General features: G+C 44.0%; 1 protein-coding gene across 9 annotated transcripts in view; it reads left to right on the top strand.

The window, feature by feature from the left end:
* The window catches only part of ADD1 (adducin 1), an 84,816-nt gene that overhangs the window by 29,718 nt on the left and 37,201 nt on the right, over positions 1 to 17,897 (top strand). For all 9 annotated transcript variants that reach the window (XM_059166418.1, XM_059166435.1, XM_059166426.1 and 6 more), the window contains exons 2-3: positions 10,260 to 10,474; positions 15,830 to 15,992. In XM_059166418.1, coding sequence (XP_059022401.1) covers positions 10,280 to 10,474; positions 15,830 to 15,992 — 358 coding nt within the window. In that variant the 5' untranslated portion in view covers positions 10,260 to 10,279. The remainder of the gene's footprint in view (positions 1 to 10,259; positions 10,475 to 15,829; positions 15,993 to 17,897) is intronic.

The following is a 17,897-nucleotide window of genomic DNA, read 5'->3' as shown; positions in this document are numbered from 1 at the left end:
CAAACATGGTGCCTTGCGGGGCCTTTGTCACACTCCTCTGAATTCCTGTATGGGGCTCTCTTTTGATTCCCTTGTGCTGGTTAGATGTCTCCTTCTCCCCGGGATCGGGAAGCATTAGGTGTGGAGTTTGGGAGTGACAGATGTGATGATTGTAATTACAATGATGACTTCTCATTTTCTCCAAGCAGTGCTCTTGGCTATGTTGTCTTGTTGATTCATTAGGTTAGGGAGATATTTTTACTTTATGGATGAAGACTTCGTCCTTGTTGAAGACTAATCACTGACGCTAGGCCCAGTGGTGTGCAGTACTGACCCTGCGACTGGAGGGTCCTGTCAGCGCAGGAAGACCACTTAATGAGAAGCAATTAAGATGACAGTCTCCAAATCAGAGTTTTATTTTCAGATTTTTGTTTTTCCACTGACGGCTGTGCATCCTTAAGTGACTGATCTCTCTATAATAGTACACAATAGAATTGAATAACCCCTAACTGTAGGGGTGCCTGGGTGGCTCAGGTCATAATCCTGGAGTCCTGGGACTGAGCCCCATGTTGGGCTCCCTGCTCTGTGAAGAGTCTGCTTCTCCCTCTGCCTCTGTCCTGTATCCCCTTCCCACCCCAGCTTGTGCTCTCAATAAATAAATAAAATTTTTTTAAAAAAGAAGCAGCTCTGGTTAAAAGAACAACATCAGGTATATGACTATTTGTAAACACTGAATAAACTGAGGAGGATATAGGCTGGGGACTTGTTAACGAACCATTCTGTCAGGGAGAGAGGAAGAAAGAGGACCCACCCAGATCATCATTTCCTGATTAGAAGGAGTGTGAGTGTGGGTGACAAAGCTGGGAAGCATCACTTTTACTAAATTTTACTTTATTTTTTTTTTCTCTCTTTCCTGATTTGACCCATGCTAGGACATGAGGTGAGGAGTGGTGTGTCAGAAACTGCTGACAGTTTCTGTCTGCATGGTTAGGGGCAGACACTGGAGCGAGGCAGCTGGAGTTCAGTGCAGTAGCTTCATGCTGGCTGCTCAGCTGCTTTGTGCCTCAGCTACCTTATCTGTGGGGAAGAATGAGTTAATACGTATACAATTTACTTATGTATTTACTTAATACATAATATGTATTTACTTAATACATATATTACTTATGTATTTACTTAATACATATACATTTACTTATTTAAAAATTTATTAGAACATACATGCACACAAGAGGGGGGTGGGGCAGAGGGAAAGTGAGACAAGCAGACTCCCTTAGAGGGCCCCCCCAACACAGGACTGGATCCAGGACCCTGAGGTCATGACCTCAGCCAAACCAAGAGTCAGATGCTCAGCTAACTGAGCCACCCAGGCGCCCCTACCATTGAGATTTAAATCACTGACTACATAGTAAGCAGTGATTATCTTAAAGGGGCCTTTTGAGCAGTTTCATCTGCAGGAGAACATCCGGAGACACAGGAATAGAAATGATCCGATCAGAGTAATTAAAGGCTTTTACTTAACTTTGAGATCCCAAGTAGGGCATAGCAGTCAGCCTGAACCTGTGAAGAAGAATCTTAAACATCAGGTGGGTGTTTGTACCTCAGGGGAAGTGGGGAACGAGGCTAGCAATGTGCGCAGTGAGGGTATAACTCACTGTGGCTGTGTTCTGTTTCATGTAGGAGAGCTCCAGGATTGGGCCCCCTCCTGTCAGTAGGTATTAGGGATTCCTCTTTCATTGACGGGCATAGCAACCCAGTTGCTTGAAGTCCCTCATGAATTTCTGGCTAAAGTTTTTGTGTCTCTTTTGCTTTCCCACCTGAGGTGCTGGACAGGGTGTGGACTGTGTGAAGCGCTACTCCCAGTCCTTTGCCTGAGCTTAGCCATCAGTGTCAGCTCTTCCTGTTTAAAAGCTTGTCACTCTCTCCAGCAAAGACTCCACATTTTAAAAAACATTTACCCCCAGTTTTATTGAAAAAATTGTAATATATTTAAAGTGTACAATCTGATGATTCTCACAATCAAGTTAACACATCCATCACTTCTCATAACTACAATTTTTGTTTTTGTTTTGTTTTGGGTGAGTCTGCCATTTATTTCATTGAGTGTGTGCTGATGATGCAGTTTAATTCTGGTGGAAACCTCACGGAGCCCTTCCAGAGAAGTTAGGATGTCCCTTGTAGTCGGTAGCCTACTGCAGGAACAAAGTGTCTCTTGAGTCCCTACTCTCCCAGGTGTCGTGTACAAAAATTAGTTAAAGGCTGAGTGTCTCTGTTCTCTGTGGGCCCACAGACTGGAGATGGAGTAAGTGTAACAGATGTCTGGTCCTGTTTGAAAATGGCTGATGAGAGGTCAGAGTAAAGTACCTCAGGGCACAGGAGGCCAACGCCAAGCTCAGGGGCTTGGGGACGCTTCACAGAGCAGGACAGATTTGAGTTGGATCTTGAGAATGAGCAGGCCTGAAAGGTTTGGAAGAGAGAACATTTCAGGTGGGTCATTGAAAGCTCCTTGAGTACCTTCCTGCTGGGTACCAGGGAGCAAGTGTGAAAGCCGGGACGTTGACAGCTTGCTCACTGTGCTGGCTCTGCTGCTCTCTATATGACTCCATAGGTGTTCGGTCACCAGAGGACTGCTGCCTGCCCTATGCCACCTGGAAGCAACCACTTAGCTCTACAAGCGTCTCCTGTGAGGCCTTCCGGACAGGCCTTGGGGCCCGCCCTGACAAAGTAGCATAGCCTGGAGGGCGCGTACAGCAGAAATTCATTGTGTCTCAGTTATGGAGACCAAAAATGCAAGATCAGGGTGTCGGTAGGGTCGGTTCTTTCTGAGGCTATGATGATTAATCTGTTCCAGGCCTTTCCACCAGCTGCTGGCAGTTTTCTGGTGATGGCTGGTGTTCATTGGCTTGTAGATGCATCACCTCAGCGGACCTCTGCCTTCATCTTCACATGGTCTGTATCTGAATGTCCTCTTTTTATAAGGACACCAGCCATATTGGATGAGGGGCCCCATACTGTCCCAGTATGACCTCGTTTTAACTAATTACGTTTGTCGTGATCCTGTTTCCAAATACGATGTATTTTGGGGGAACACAGTTCAACCCATAACACCCTTACTCGGCTCTTTCTGCTTCCCACCATCAGACACTTCTCCCTGCTGATGTAAGTGGGTTTCTGTCATGGCAGCACGACTGTTTGATTACATTAAATAAATGTCTGTCATCTACTCATTTTGCAACTTTTTATCTCCAGTGCCTTACACAGAATGGGGGAAGTAGCAGTAGTGGAGATCTGTTAAGCACCAGGAAGTAATAGAAGTCAAGGAAGGTAGTACAGAGGTCTCTTCTTTTCTTATTTTCCTGTTGACTCCAAAGGCTGTCTGGAGTTGGGTATCAGGTGGCCAAGGAGACAGCAGAAATGACCACTTTTATGATTTTTGGTACCTTCTGATTTATTTTCTTTACAGCCATAATTCATTATCACCTGGCAGTCATGGTTTCTGAGAAATGCTTTCTTTCTTTCTTTTTTTTTTTTTTTTTTTTAATATTTTATTTATTTATTTGACAAACAGAACACAAGTAGGTAGAGCAGCAGGCAGAGGGAGAGGGAGAAGCAGGCTCCCTCCTGAGAAGGGAACCCGGTGTGGGACTCAGTCCCAGGACCCTGGGATCATGACCTGAGCTGAAGGCATCCACTCAACCTGGGAGCCACCCAGGCACCCCCTCTGAGAAATGTTTTAAGAATATTTAGAAACCGGGCGCCTGGGTGGCTCAGTGGGTTAAGCCTCTGCCTTCGGCTCAGGTCATGATCTCAGGCTCCTGGGATCGAGTTCCATATCGGGCTCTCTCTCTGCTCGGCAGGGAGCCTGCTTCCCTCTCTTTCTCTGCCTGCCTCTCCATCTGCTTGTGATTTCTCTCTATCAAATAAATAAATAAAATCTTTAAAAAAAAAAAAAAAAGAATATTTAGAAACCAACATGACCCTCTGGGTCTTCTAGCAGACACTTGATCCAGAGAATTTTGTTAATGACAACTTTCTTGTTTGGTTTGAGTGTCCTGCCTTTAGGGATTCAGCAATAAGACAAGTGAAGGTCTGAATAGTTAGCCATTACAAAATGTCTGTGCTGGAAGGGAGATGCGAAGAAATAATTGAATGTGCCCACAAGCTTTAGAATGAGCTCATGGATATTTTAGAGAAACAAAAATTTGTCTAGTTTCTGATCTAAAGTTTAGTTACATGTTGGGATGGATCATTCTGGGGCTAGAATAACTTCGGTAAGAAAGAATATTCCAGGGCACACTTTGTTATTTCCAGATCAGTAAATAATATACAAGGCCCAGTGGTGTCTTGTGGGGCATTAGACAAGGGATGTTGATGTTAAATATCCTTTCATCCCATTATCAGTGGTTTCTGTGTGAAAGAACTTGCTGACATGCGTCCATTTGAAGGCAGGCAGAGAGCAGCTTATGTAAGGTCTTGAGGTACTTTATTCCAAGAACAGGGAAAATTATGGAGCCTTTCAGACAATACAGAATAGACAAAATTTGTATGCAAACAATGAATCATGGACCACTACATCAAAAACTAATGGTGTACTGTATGGTGAAAAAATAGAGTACTATGGTGAATCCTGCTTTATCCTTCCTCCAGCTTCAACATTATTAGTGTGTGGCCCGTCTTGTTTATTTTGTGTAACCTGTACTCTCCCTCCCCCCAGAGAAGCTTTAGGCAAATTCTAGATACTCTTTCATCTACAAGTATTTCTCTTTGTATCTTATATGTCTAATATAATAATATCACACCTAAAACTTTTAATAATAATTCCCTAATGCCTTTCAGGTCTGGTTGATAGTCATATGTCTAACTGTCTCAAATATTATTTTTAGATTTAGATCAGGATTCATCTAAGTTATTAGCCATCAGACTTTTAAAAAATTTATTTATTTATTTATTTGACAGAGACAGTGAGAGAGGGAGCACAAACAGGGGGAGTGGGAGAGGGAGAAGCAGGCCTCCCACTGAGCAGGGAGCCTGACGCAGGGCTTGATCCCAGGACCCTGGGATCATGACCTGAGCCAAAGGCAGACGCTTAACAACTGAGCCACCCAGGCACCCCTAGCCATCAGTTTTTAAGCAGGGGAGTGAGTGCCGACATTAGGCATTATTTTGAAACTCCCTGGTCTCTCTGGGGGAATGGCTTGGTGTTGGGGGTTGTTGGGGGACAAGGAGTAGGGAAACAAATTAGGAGGCTGTTGTGTGTCCAGGAGTGACAATGGGCATGGTCAGGTGTGGGCTCTCATGTGGATAGGCCAAGGTTGGTTGTCAGGGTTCATCCAGACTTTTGGGTTCTGTTGAGTGTGTGTGTTTATTTGAAAGGATTGTTCCCGGAGATTCCTTTGATTTAGGTAGCGACATATGAAGATTAGTGAAATCTTAAAATTCTTGTACAGGTAAAATGATAGCAGCCTGCTAGAATATCGAGATAGAGAAACACTGATCTGCACTTTGCTTTAATCAGTTTGTTCAGCTTTCGTATAGTTAGCCATTGTATCATCTTGTCTGTGTGATTGTAATTATAGTAGTGATAGAATTACTGAAAAGATTAGGGAATTTTATTGTTTTTCACTTAAATTTATAATCTTTTATGTATGTTATACCAAAAATCTTTTTTCTTCTTCTTTTTTTTTTAAAAGATTTTATTTATTTGTTTACTTATTTGACTGAGCTGGGGAGAGAGATCACAAGAAGAGAGGCAGGCAGAGGGGGAGGGGGAAGCAGGCTTCCTGCTGAGCAGAGAGCCCGACATGGGGCTTGATCCCAGGACCCCTAGACCTTGACCTGAGCTGAAAGCAGAGACCCAACTTACTGAGCCATCTTGGCGCCCTGCCAAAAATCTTTATAGCTTCATAATACTGCATTGAGCAGATTTTAATACTGATTTTGTGACCAAATATTGGTTACAGTAATATTGACTTGTATACTGTTAGATGTTAACAGGTGGGCGTTTCAGTTATTATTGTTTTAAGAGATTTACAGAGAGCCCGAGCAAGTGTTGGGGGAGGGGCAGAGAGGGAGAGAGCGAGTCTCTAGCCGGCTCCCTACGGAGTGTGGAGCTTGAAGCAGGGCTCAGTCTCTGCCCCTCTAGGTCATCACCTGAGCTGAAATCAAGAGCTGGATGCTTGGCTATGCCACCCAGTTGCCCTAATACCTTTTAAATTATTTTAAAATACTCTAATGTTGCCAGAAAAAATGTTTAAATCTGCATTTTCCCATTTCTTCTTCAAAATTTTGGATTAAATAATAACTTACTTATAGAGATCTTTCTAGAAAACTTGGCTGTCTTAACATGCTCTTAAAAACTAGATTAATGAAAACTGAAGGCATGACTGACAAAAACTAAGTACGGTTTTGTGCTTTAACAATAGAATGATGTTTTTTCTTGACCACTGGGCTCAGAATATGTGTACTTTGATTTAAGTTTATAGACTTCTTATTGAAGGAAAGAACACGTGCGTACCTAGACTGCAGTCCTCATCTTATACATTCACACAGTAGCTCCTCATAAAAAGAACAATCTCTGCCTTAATCTCACTTTTCAAAGACTTCGTGCGTCAGCTCTAGGACAAGAAGAGGCTGTAGAGTTGCCTCTGCAGTGTTCCTGCATACTCTCTGGTGCGAATGGCTTCAGATTGGCCTCGTTTAGTGATAGAGAAATAACAGTGCTGCGTGTTCTCCTTTTCTTGTTTCTGAAACACTGAAGTCGAGTCTTTGTGTTATTGGCTCGTGATGATCAGCTTCATTTCCATCTGATGAAGAAATGTCAGACAACCTTTGTTTTGTTCTTTGCATCATTCTTTAAGAACAAACTAGGTTAAAGTGAACAAATTAAACTGCAAATTTAGAGGATACATTTAGAGAAGAGTAAGTTTTAAAGACTACATTCAAGTCCTTGGTTTATTCTGTGTTGACTTTTAGTCCCTAATTGTTATCATACTTTCAGTCCTTAAAATAGTGTCACTTTAAGCATACTGTTAGTTCTGTCATATCTTTAGGTTTCAGAAGAGCAATATCCAGATTGATCTGTCTTAAAAAGAAGGGGGGGGGGTTTCCTCCAACTGATTCTTTGGCTGTTGGTACTATAAGATATTTTTTAAATGAACTCTTCTTTAAAGCCTTGCGTTCCTGTTGTGGTCCAAGTTCAGTGACACCGGTATGACTTGGGAGCTCCTGAGAGATGCAGAATCTCAAGCCCTTGATTTCTTCCCTTCTCATCCCTTTGGGGCCATTGTACCCCTGCACTGCAGCTTCCGCCTGGCCCCCTGTCCTCCTCACTATTTACAGTGTGGCTTAGAGGTTAAGAACCCGCCAGGTGGCCTGCAGTTTGAATCCTAGCCCTGCTGCTTCCTAGCTGAGTGACCTGAGTTCCCTCAACAGTGAAGTGAGGAAAACATGAGTGTATCCATACACGGGGAGCGAGAGCACGAGCACGAGTGAGAGCCAGTGGACTTCCCTTCTCTCCCCACCATTGTGTCCATGCTCTGTGGCAGCACAGCAAGCCTGCCGGTACTTCCCAGTTTCAAGTCATTATCTTCTTCTTTTAATTTTTTTTTTTAATATTTTTTATTTATTTTTTTGTCAGAGAGAGAGAGCGCACGAGAGCGAGCACAAGCGCACAGGCAGGCAGAGGCAGAGAGAGAAGCAGGCTCCCCGCCAAGCAAGGAGCCCGATGCAGGACTCGATCCCAGGACCCTGGGGTCATGACCCGAGTCGAAGGCAGTAGCCCAACTGACTGAGCCACCCAGGTGTCCCAAGTAATTATCTTCTTTTTATTTATTTATTTTTTAAAAAGATTTTATTTACTTATTTGACAGACAAAGATCACAAGTAGGCAGAGAGGCAGGCAGAGAGAGAGGAGGAAGCAGGCCTCCCACTGAGCAGAGAGCCCGCTGCCGGGCTTGATCCCAGGACCTTGGGATCACGACCCGAGCCGGAGGCAGAGGCTTTAACTCACTGAGCCACCCAGGCCCTCCCCCAAGTCCTTATATTCTTATTCACAGCTCATGATTCTGTGCATCAGGGATGTGGGCAGTGTCAGCTGCTCGGTTCTTGTAGGCCACGGGATGGTTTTCAGGCTTTTTTTTTTTTTTTTTTTTAATTATTATTTATTTATTTGACTGACGGATCACAAGTAGGCAGAGAGGCAGGCAGAGAGAGGGAGAGAGGAGGAAGAAACAGGCTCCCCACTGAGCAGAGAGCAGATGCAGGGCTTAATCCCAAGACCCTGGGGTCATGACCTGAGTGGAAGGCAGAGGCTTTATTTAACCCACTGAGCCACCCAGGCGCCCCCAGCTTTTTAAAAATAATTGTGATTGTAATGACTAAGTTGTAAGTGTTTTTTATATTCTGGTTGTAGATCTCTTCAAAGATACATGATTTTCAAATACTCCTCCCATTCTGTAGCTGTCTTTTTATTCATGTGTCCTTTGAAGCACACTTTTAAGGAAGTCCAGTTTATCTCTTTTTTTCTTCCTGTTGCTTGTCCTTTTGATGTCATATGAAACTGTGCCTGACCTGAAGTCTCATAGATTTACTCCTGTGTTTTCTTCTGAGAATTTGATAGATTTTGCTGTTCCATTTAGGCCTGTGCTCTATTTGGAATCAATATTTGTGTGCTGTGTAAGAAGGAATACAGATTGCATTTGAATAGCTCCTTTAATCGACTTCTTTAAAATCTTTTCCTTGTCCATCCTGTGTGGCCTGAGGAACTGTTGTCCCCTCACCATCAAAACTCTGCCTGTGGCTTCTGAGTCTTTCTCACCTCGTTTCTTCATCCTTTCCTTCTTGGTTTTTTTTTTTTTTTAAATTTTATTTATTTATTTGACAGAGATCACAAGTAGGCAGAGAGGCAGGCAGAGAGAGAGAGAGAGGGAAGCAGGCTCCCCGCTGATCAGAGAGCCCAATGCGGGACTCGATCCCAGGACCCCGAGATCACGACCTGAGCCGAAGGCAGTGGCCTAACCCACTGAGCCATCCAGGTGCCCCCCTTCTTGTTCTTAATAGATTCATAATTGTCTCTTTGTATACTGCCAAGTGCTAGGTACTTGCCCAGGTGCTAGTTCTGCTCCTTCCCACTCTGCATTCCACTAGCCAGTTTCTCTCCTCTCCAGCGTTCGCTGCTGTCTCTGTGCTTATGACTTCTGATCCAATCCCTCTTCCCTTCTCATGAGTCTGGGAGCCCAGCTTCCCCAATGTGAGCACAGTGTCCGGTTGCTTTTTGTACCTAGCACAGTGGTGAGATGTAGCAGATGCTGAGTAAACACTTAGTTGTCAACAATAGAAATGAAACTATTTCTATGCTTAGTAAAGGGTGCTCTTTAGTGATTTAGTAGTTAAAGATGAATATAATTTAGTATTTGAACATCATTTCAAAGAAAATGATGGGATTGGGATTAAAAAGAGTGTAAGTAGCCATAATAATAGACTTTAAATTTGAGTCTTTTGGGCGTCTTTTAGTCACAGAATAGGGCATGTTGATGTTTTCAGTACCTGCTGTTTTTTGAACTGAAAAGGTGATCTGATGAGGAGCATTTCCCCTTTGCATGAATATAGGTGTGTGAGTAGCTGCTTTCTTATTGATCCGTTTGGAGAATCCTTTGTGAAATCACTACTAACACATTTTCAGGAAAATATCATAAATCCGATTTCTCCAGAAATGAACTGTGCTTCTCCTGGTAGATCCTTTCTGTATGGGACAGGATCGTGACTTAAACTATCTTGTCAACGTTCAGTATCTAGCGGTGCCTAGGTGGCTCAGTTGGTTAGGTGTCTGCCTTCAGCTCAGGTCATGATCCCAGGATCCTGAGATTGTGTCCTGCATCAGGCTTCCTGCTCAGTGGGGAATCTGCTTCTCCTCCCTTGGCTGGTTGCTCTCCAGCTTGTGCTCTCTCTCTTGCTCTGACAAATAAGTAAACTCTTTTTAAAAAAATCAGTATCTAATTCTTTTTCAGTTTGAGAGAGGATACAATAGCTTTGTGAGCTTGTTTTCCTGTTGTCTGCCAAAGAACAATGGCGAGGACAAAAAATGCCGTTGGTCTGTAGAAGGGTGGGAGATGGCTGGTGTGTGCCTCCAAGGCCACAAAGATACCTTGCGCGTGATGGCTCTGACTCAGTCACTCCTGACGTTCTCACACTGAAGGCTGTGTTTACCAGGCTGATGTGCTTGTGATGAAATGCTGTTGGACAATGATTCAAACACAAGACTTTCTTGTATGTTGATTCTGTAGGAACTGAGAAAGATTGTGCCATGAATGGGGACTCTCGTGCCGCGGTGGTGACCTCACCACCCCCGACCACCGCCCCGCACAAGGAACGGTACTTTGACAGGGTGGATGAGAACAACCCGGAGTACTTGCGAGAGAGGAACATGGCACCGGACCTTCGCCAGGACTTCAACATGATGGAGCAGAAGAAGAGGGTGTCCATGATCCTGCAGAGTCCTGTAAGCCTTCTTACTGCACAAGGGTCTTCTTCCTTCTCTGAGGCTTCAGCTCTTAATTCTGTTGTACATGCCAGAGTGCCTGCATTTCCACTCAGGAAATTCTTGCCTCGTGTGTATGTGCATGGCTGGGGAAAGAATTCCGTCCAGTTCAAGTTATCAGGCAGGATAAATGACAGATCTTCATTGTCATAAAGGAGAGGAGGTGCTGGCTTCTCCTTTTTATTCTCTCCCTACTTCTCCAGAGAGTCTCTTTGTTTTAGAACTGTTTAAAAATTACTGTTACCTCTAGGCCCCCTCCCCTGGTGCTGGGCACTTGGTAGGCCTCGATAGGACCTCATCATTGATTGGTTTTTCCTCTAGTGACCCCAGCACTTTAAGCCACAAGCATGCCCTCTGTGTTCTGTTCACGTCCTTACGTAAAGGAGTTCTGTCTCCATCACTTCCTTGTGTTGCTGCTGCTGCCCTTGTGTGTGCTTCATTTCTTTTTCCCTTCTGATCTTGTTCCCTTAAAGCTTTGGAGTGTTGGGAGATACTCATGGAATTCTTTTAATGTTTGTCTTTTACATGCTGCTCAAGGAACCTGGAGAGTTAGCAGTGAACAGGACAGATAAATGCTCTAAGAGATTTTGTTTGTTTGGTTATGATTAGTCTTCACATATTGTGGAGGTATAATTTAGAGGAATTTATGCAGATTTTCAGTGTACAGCTTGGTGAGTTTGGACATGAGTATAACACCTGCGTGAGCACCTGCTGGGTCAAGTTTCTGACCTCACACCCTTCTGGAAGGAAGTGAACAAGAAACATCAAACAGAAGCACAGTGCAGGAAGCAGTAGGGTGATTGGACTGAGTGGCGGTTCGCACAGACCGCTCTGAGGAAGGGAGCGGAAAGAGCCAGCCCTGCAGGGATGGGGGAGCAGTGTTTCAGTTGAGGGGCAGCAAGTGAAATCCCTAGCTCAGGGATGAGCTGGATGGGCTTGGAGAGTTGAGGCACCAGTGTGTTCTGATCACAGTAGGTGACAGGGAGGGGGTAGGTTCTGGAAGGTTCTGTAGGCTCGGGTTAGGAGTTTGTTTTGCATTCAGAGTATAATAGAGTCATCAGAGGGCTGCAGGCAGGAATGGCGCTAGTTTAATATATTCTTAGAGAAAGAACATGTGCAAGCAGAGGGTTGCGGAGGAGGGGAGCGTGAGCAAGAGAATTTTTTTTTTTTTTTTTAAGATTTTATTTATTTATTTGACAGAGAGAGATCACAAGCAGGCAGAGAGAGAGGAGGAAGCAGGCTCCCTGCTGAGCAGAGAGCCCGATGCGGGCCTCGATCCCAGGACCCTGAGATCATGACCTGAGCCGAAGGCAGCGGCTTAACCCACTGAGCCACCCAGGCGCCCGAGCAAGAGAATCTTAAGCTGGTCTGAGATCACGACCTGAGCCGAAATCAAGAGTCAGATGTTTAACTGACTGAATTACCCAGGAGCCCCTGATGTGATTTCATTTTTGAAGGTTTGGTATAGAAGGAGTATTATAGGGGTGCCTGGCTGGCTTGGTCTGTAGAGCATGTGACTCTTAATCTCAGGGTCGTGAGTTCAAGCCCCACTTTGGGTGTGGAGCCTACTTAAAAAAAAAAAGAAAAAGAAAAAATGTTGTATGAGGCAAGAGAGAAAGCCATCTTCCAAACAGGAGGTGGCAGTAATTTTTGAGTTTTATTTTGAGGGTAGGTTCAATAGAACTTGCTGATGGATGATGAGGAAGAGGTGGAGGAAAAAAATGAATCAGAGAGCATTTAGATTTTAGGCTTGAGCAGTTTCCTGTATAAAAGCCACAAGAAATGAAGGAGACATCACTGGGGGTAGAGTGCAGAAAGTTGACTTATGGCACTGACTGTGTGCAGGTGCTGTGCAGGCCCCCATCTACAGGTCGTCGAGGACAGACATAGTCAGCATCAACTGTGATGATCTGAATGCAGTGTGGGACCCTGAAACAGAAAGGACATAAGGTGAAATACCAGAAAGCCTGGGATTGCTTCCTAGGGATCTCCTGGTGCTGGATTCTTGGTTTTAGGAGCACAGGAGTTGAGCCACTTCAGGGAGTGGGAAAGCCCATCCTGTGGGCACAGATGCTGACAGTTGCATAGATCCCGGAGGGAGCTGGAGAGTTTTCTTCAGGTTGATCCTCTGCTCTCAGGGAATCATTAGTGGGGTCACCTGCTGAGAACGGGCCCAGATAGGTGTGAGAGTGGGTGAGGGGATGGGCTGTCCTTGGTTTAGCCTGAAGGGCACACTCAGGTTAGGGGCATGAATTTATAGTGGGACGATGCAGCATGATCCCCCTGCTCCAGCCACTTTCAGCTGCATGAGTAGACAGAGTGAAGGGTTGAATTTAACCAGGGTTGGGGTATTCCCAGGTGAAATGGTAGAGAGTGCAGATGTGAGCAAGGGAATGATTATAATGTTAAACCAAGGCTCTAAATGGGTGAGGGAGGTCAGGACGCAGGGAAGATAAGGGATGGTGGACCTGTGTTAGGGTCACGATGGAGTTGAAGAAAGGGTGAATTGGAAGCTAGGAGGGGAACCTATACTTGGGGCACAGTTACTAGGAAAGAGCACATGTAGGACATGATCATGCACATGGGAGGCCTGGATAATTGGAGGACAGGGTCACTAGAGGAGGGCAGGCAGTTCGCTGAGAGGTGAGGGTGTGGATGTTGAACCACCAGTATTTAGGACCAAGGAAGCACACAAGGTCACTGGCCGTGAGTGCTGGCTGGAGTAGACTCTGGGATCTGGCTGGGTGGCTCCAGGCCCTCATCAGCCTCTGCAGCGCTCAGCTCCTTACTGCACATGTAGGGCATCAGGGCGGCTGTGGATACTGAGGGCTTCTTACACTGTGGTTTTCTTTTTGTGTGTTATATGCTAAGCTTTAGGTTCCTTAATGGCAAGGACCATTTTTTCTAACTGTATATCTTCAGTGCCTAGAACAGCACCTGGGACTTAACATGTGTTGCACTGTGTACGTGGGCTGAATTGTGGTGTCGTGTACATACATTGTACCTGTGTGTTGAACTGAGCTTCCCATAGATACATCTGTGGATTTGGAAACGGTGGAAAGAGAGGGTTTGATTTTTCAGACTGAGGGCCTGTGAGGGCAGCTTGTTTTATGCAACTGTTGTCCTCTGTGCCCAGCATACTCTGTGACCTTTAGTGAGGCTTCTGGATCAGTCTGTATCCCTTTATCCTGTGTCAGCATATCTGTCTAGATGGTTGCCTTTGCCATTGATACCAAAGATGGCTGAGTGTGTTTTGTTTATTATTTCTTCTTTTCAGTCAAAGCCCCTGTCAGCTTTCCCCTCCTTCCTTGACTCCCACAGAATATGATCTATGACATCTATGACATCATTTGTCATATGGTAAATAGGGGTTCCTCTAGCCACTCTTGGTTCCTTATATTCTTTTATACCATTGTATTAAGTGTAATGCATGTATTGCTTGCTTCCTGCAAGCTACTGATAGCTATACTTGGACTGTCCCTGGGCATTATGTCTTTTAAGCTTTTCATTCAAGCAATGAAAAACTAGAAGTTGGATATGGAATCATCCAGAAACCCTTGGAGTGTTTGTAATCAGATGTGGGTGTTCGTTCAGTGAGCTCATATTTTTTCTTTTCTTTTTTTTTTTAAAAGATTTTAAAAAATTTGTTAGAGAGAGAGAGCATAAGCAGGGGGAGCAGCAAGAGCAGACAGAGTGAGAAGCAGATTCCCCGCTGAGCAAGGAGCCTGACATGGGACTCGATCCCAGGACCATGACCCGAGCTGAAGACAGGCGCTTCACTGACTGAGGCTACCCAGGCATTCCAAGCTCACATTTTCATTTTAACTAGTATTTATTTGATAAGATACTTCTTTTTTTTTTTTTTTTTAAGATTTTATTTATTTATTTGACAGAGACACAACAAGAGAGGGAACACAAGGAGGAGTGGGAGAGGGAGAAGCAGGCTTCCCACTGAGCAGAGCACCTTATGCGGGGCTCGATCCCAGAGTCCTGGGATCATGACCCAAGCCGAAGGCACGCACTTAATCCAGGCACCTCTGATAAGATATTTCTTTGTAGGATATGTGAAAAATTATTTCAACATGGTTTGGGAAAGGAAAGCTATAAATTAATCTGTATTGTTAAAGTAGTCACTTTATATTAAAGTCACCATCAACCCAACTTAATCCTTTTACCTAGTTTAGGATCTTTTTTAAAAATTTAATATTATTTGATAAAGGATGAATGTTTTAGGATTTCTTTTTCAACTTTTAAAAGTGATTAAGAGAATCTATTTTGAGGAAAATACTGAGAAGCACAAAGTAGAACATGAAAATTGCTAATAATTCCATCACTGAGATGATTATAGTAAACATTTGGATGTATCTAGTGTTCTACGTTTAGATATGTATTCACTCTTACAAAACACGGATTCTGGGGCGCCTAGGTGGCTCAGTGGGTTAAAGCCTCTGTCTTCGGCTCAGGTCATGATCTCGGGGTCCTGGGATCGAGCCCCGCATTGGGCTCTCTGCTCCGTGGAGAGCCTGCTTCCTCCTCTCTCTGCCTGCCTCTCTGCCTACTTGTGATCTTTGTCTGTCAAATAAATAAATAAAATCTTAAAAATAAAAAAAACCCCACAGATTCTGTTGCTTTACAACCATTTCACAATCAAAAATATATGAAGAGCAATTTTATGTCATTTATTAATTTTTCTCAGCCTTTTTGTTGACCGTGTGCATAGATGGACTGTGTCTGTTGTAAGGTGGACCCGTGTGTATAATCATATTTCTACTGTTTTGACTGTTACCTGCTAGAAGTCCTGCTGGAACTAACATCCATATGAATCCATCTTTGAGTATATCCCTAATTATTTCTTTCTTTCTTTCTTTCTTTTTTTTTTTAAAGATTTTATTTATTTATTTGACAGAGAGAAATCACAAGTAGATGGAGAGGCAGGCAGAGAGAGAGAGAGGGAAGCAGGCTCTCCGCTGAGCAGAGAGCCTGATGCGGGACTCGATCCCAGGACTCCGAGATCACGACCCGAGCCGAAGGCAGCGGCCCAACCCACTGAGCCATCCAGGCGCCCCCTAATTATTTCTTTCAAAAAGATTATTAGTGATAGAATGTTAAGATTTTTAAGCTCTTATATTACTTACATTACTTTCTAGCAATAATGTAGCAATTGATGCTCCAAGTAGTAATGTATGAGAATATCCATTTACTTTTCTAGCCTTGGATGAAAACAAACAAAAAGGTAGTCTGTGTGTTAGTTACCTCTGCCTTCCCAAGGTATGGAAGAGAGATAGTGTCTCACTGTTCTCATTTGCCTTTTACTAGGCTTTCTGTGAAGAGTTGGAATCAATGATACAGGAACAATTTAAGAAGGGGAAGAACCCCACAGGCCTGTTGGCGCTACAGCAGATTGCAGATTTCATGACCGCGAACGTACCGAACGTCTACCCCGCAGCTCCGCAAGGGGGGATGGCGGCCTTGAACATGAGTAAGTAGTTCCTGACTCTCTGTACCCATTTGGTCATTTTGTAAGCTATATTTCCTGTTCTTACGGGAAGTAGATTGGTGTACATCGTGATTGAGTTTTTTGAAAATTAATGTTTTAGTTACAGTGAAAGGCTGTAAGTCTGAAAATGTCTTGAAGGTAGAGGGCTCCCTTTTTAAAAATTTATATTTATATTTTCTTAAAGATTTTACTTATTTGTTTGAGAGAGTGTGTGTACGTAGAGGGAGGGAGAGAGAGGGAGAAGCAGGATCTCTGCTGAGCAGGGAGCCCTATGCAGGGCTCCATTGCAGGATCCTGGGACCATGATCTGATCTGAAGGCAGACGCTTAATGACTGAGCCACCGTAGGTATCCCTAGATGGCTCCCTTTTTTTATGAGCCAATAGGACTGTTCTTTCTCAGGCTGATGGACTTTTGTGTGGCTTCACAGACCCTTTGTGAACTAAAAATACTCAGAAACAGTGCTTATGGAGGAGCACATCAGTTTGCCTGAACTTATTTCAGTCAGGCCAGCATTTCATATCCACCACTCCTTACTGCTGCTTGTAAATGGGTGAGAGACAGACATTCCAAAAGCAAGCAGGTTGGGAAATATTGGATGGGTGACCGTGAGCAAAGAATGGTTAGCGTGCAGAGGTGGAGGAGCGTTGCTCTGGGTGTTGAACTTGTAAATGTTAACGTGACAGGGTGAACCCAGAGCAGCATGAGTGTCAGCCACTCTGACCTGTGTGCTGCGTGCTGGACCGATGCCTGACAGCTGTAGTTGGCTAGTCAGCTTCTGATGGGCCAACATGCACCAGTGCTTTCTGTTCGGTCACCAGGCATTGGCTACTTACGTGTCAGTTCCATGGTATTCTCAGAAGTTGACCGACACCCATCGGAGTGATGCATTGTTAATATCCAGCGAGTGATGGACATTTACTACCTAAGGTTTTACTCTGAAGTCAAACCGTAGTCAGATTTTCTTATTTTCACAGGATTCTTCATGGATTCTAGTGCAGTCTCATATGTATTAGATAAAAGGGTGATGTAATGTATTTACTTGCATATTGTCTTATAATTAGAGAAAAGGAAATTTTGTTGCAATAATGCCACACCAAAAAAGAGAAAGAAATCTGAGGGTTAGAAAGTGGGTTAAAGCCTCTGCCTTCGGCTCAGGTCATGACCCCAGGGTTCTGGGATCGAGCCCTGTGTCTGGCTCTCTGCTCTGCAGGGAGCCTGCTTCCCCTCTTTCTGTCTCTGCCTGCCTCTCTGCCTACTTGTGATCTCTGTCTGCAAATAAATTAAAAAAATAAATAAATCTAATTAATTTTAATTATATCTAATAGTATGTTTCTTAAGAGTACAAATTTAAAAACAAAGTAGTACAACTTTTGTTGTAAGCTGTGTATAGATGGCGTAGAACAAATGTTATACAGCTTACAAGTGGCATTCAGGTTTTATACCTTTTCTGCTCCCACCTAGGTTAAAAAAGAAATTAAGGGTATTGATTGATTGTCTCTCCCCTATTATCCTCTCAGAAGGAAATGCCATCTTTCTTAAAGGTTTTATTTTGTTTTAAAAATTATTTAATAATTTTTAATAGAATTTATTTCATAGAGAGAGCACAAGCAGAGGGAGAGGCAGAGGGACCAGCAGACTCCCCACTGAGCAGGGAGGCCAACAGTGCAGGGCTCAATCCCAAGATGCTGAGCTCAACATCTGAGCTGAAGCCAGATGCTTAACGGACTGAGCTACCCAGGTGTTGTTAGTAGCCATTGATGCTCAATACGTAGATCTATTTATTTTACTTTTAAGTATTTGCTACACCCAACGTGGGGTTCCAACTCAACCTGGAGATCAGGAGTTACATTCTCCGCCAACTGAGCCAGCCAGGCATCCCAAGAAC

Source organism: Mustela lutreola, chromosome 1, assembly GCF_030435805.1.
Source record: "Mustela lutreola isolate mMusLut2 chromosome 1, mMusLut2.pri, whole genome shotgun sequence".
Classification (NCBI taxonomy): Eukaryota; Metazoa; Chordata; class Mammalia; order Carnivora; family Mustelidae; genus Mustela; species Mustela lutreola.
This window is presented reverse-complemented; position numbering and strand designations above follow the sequence as displayed.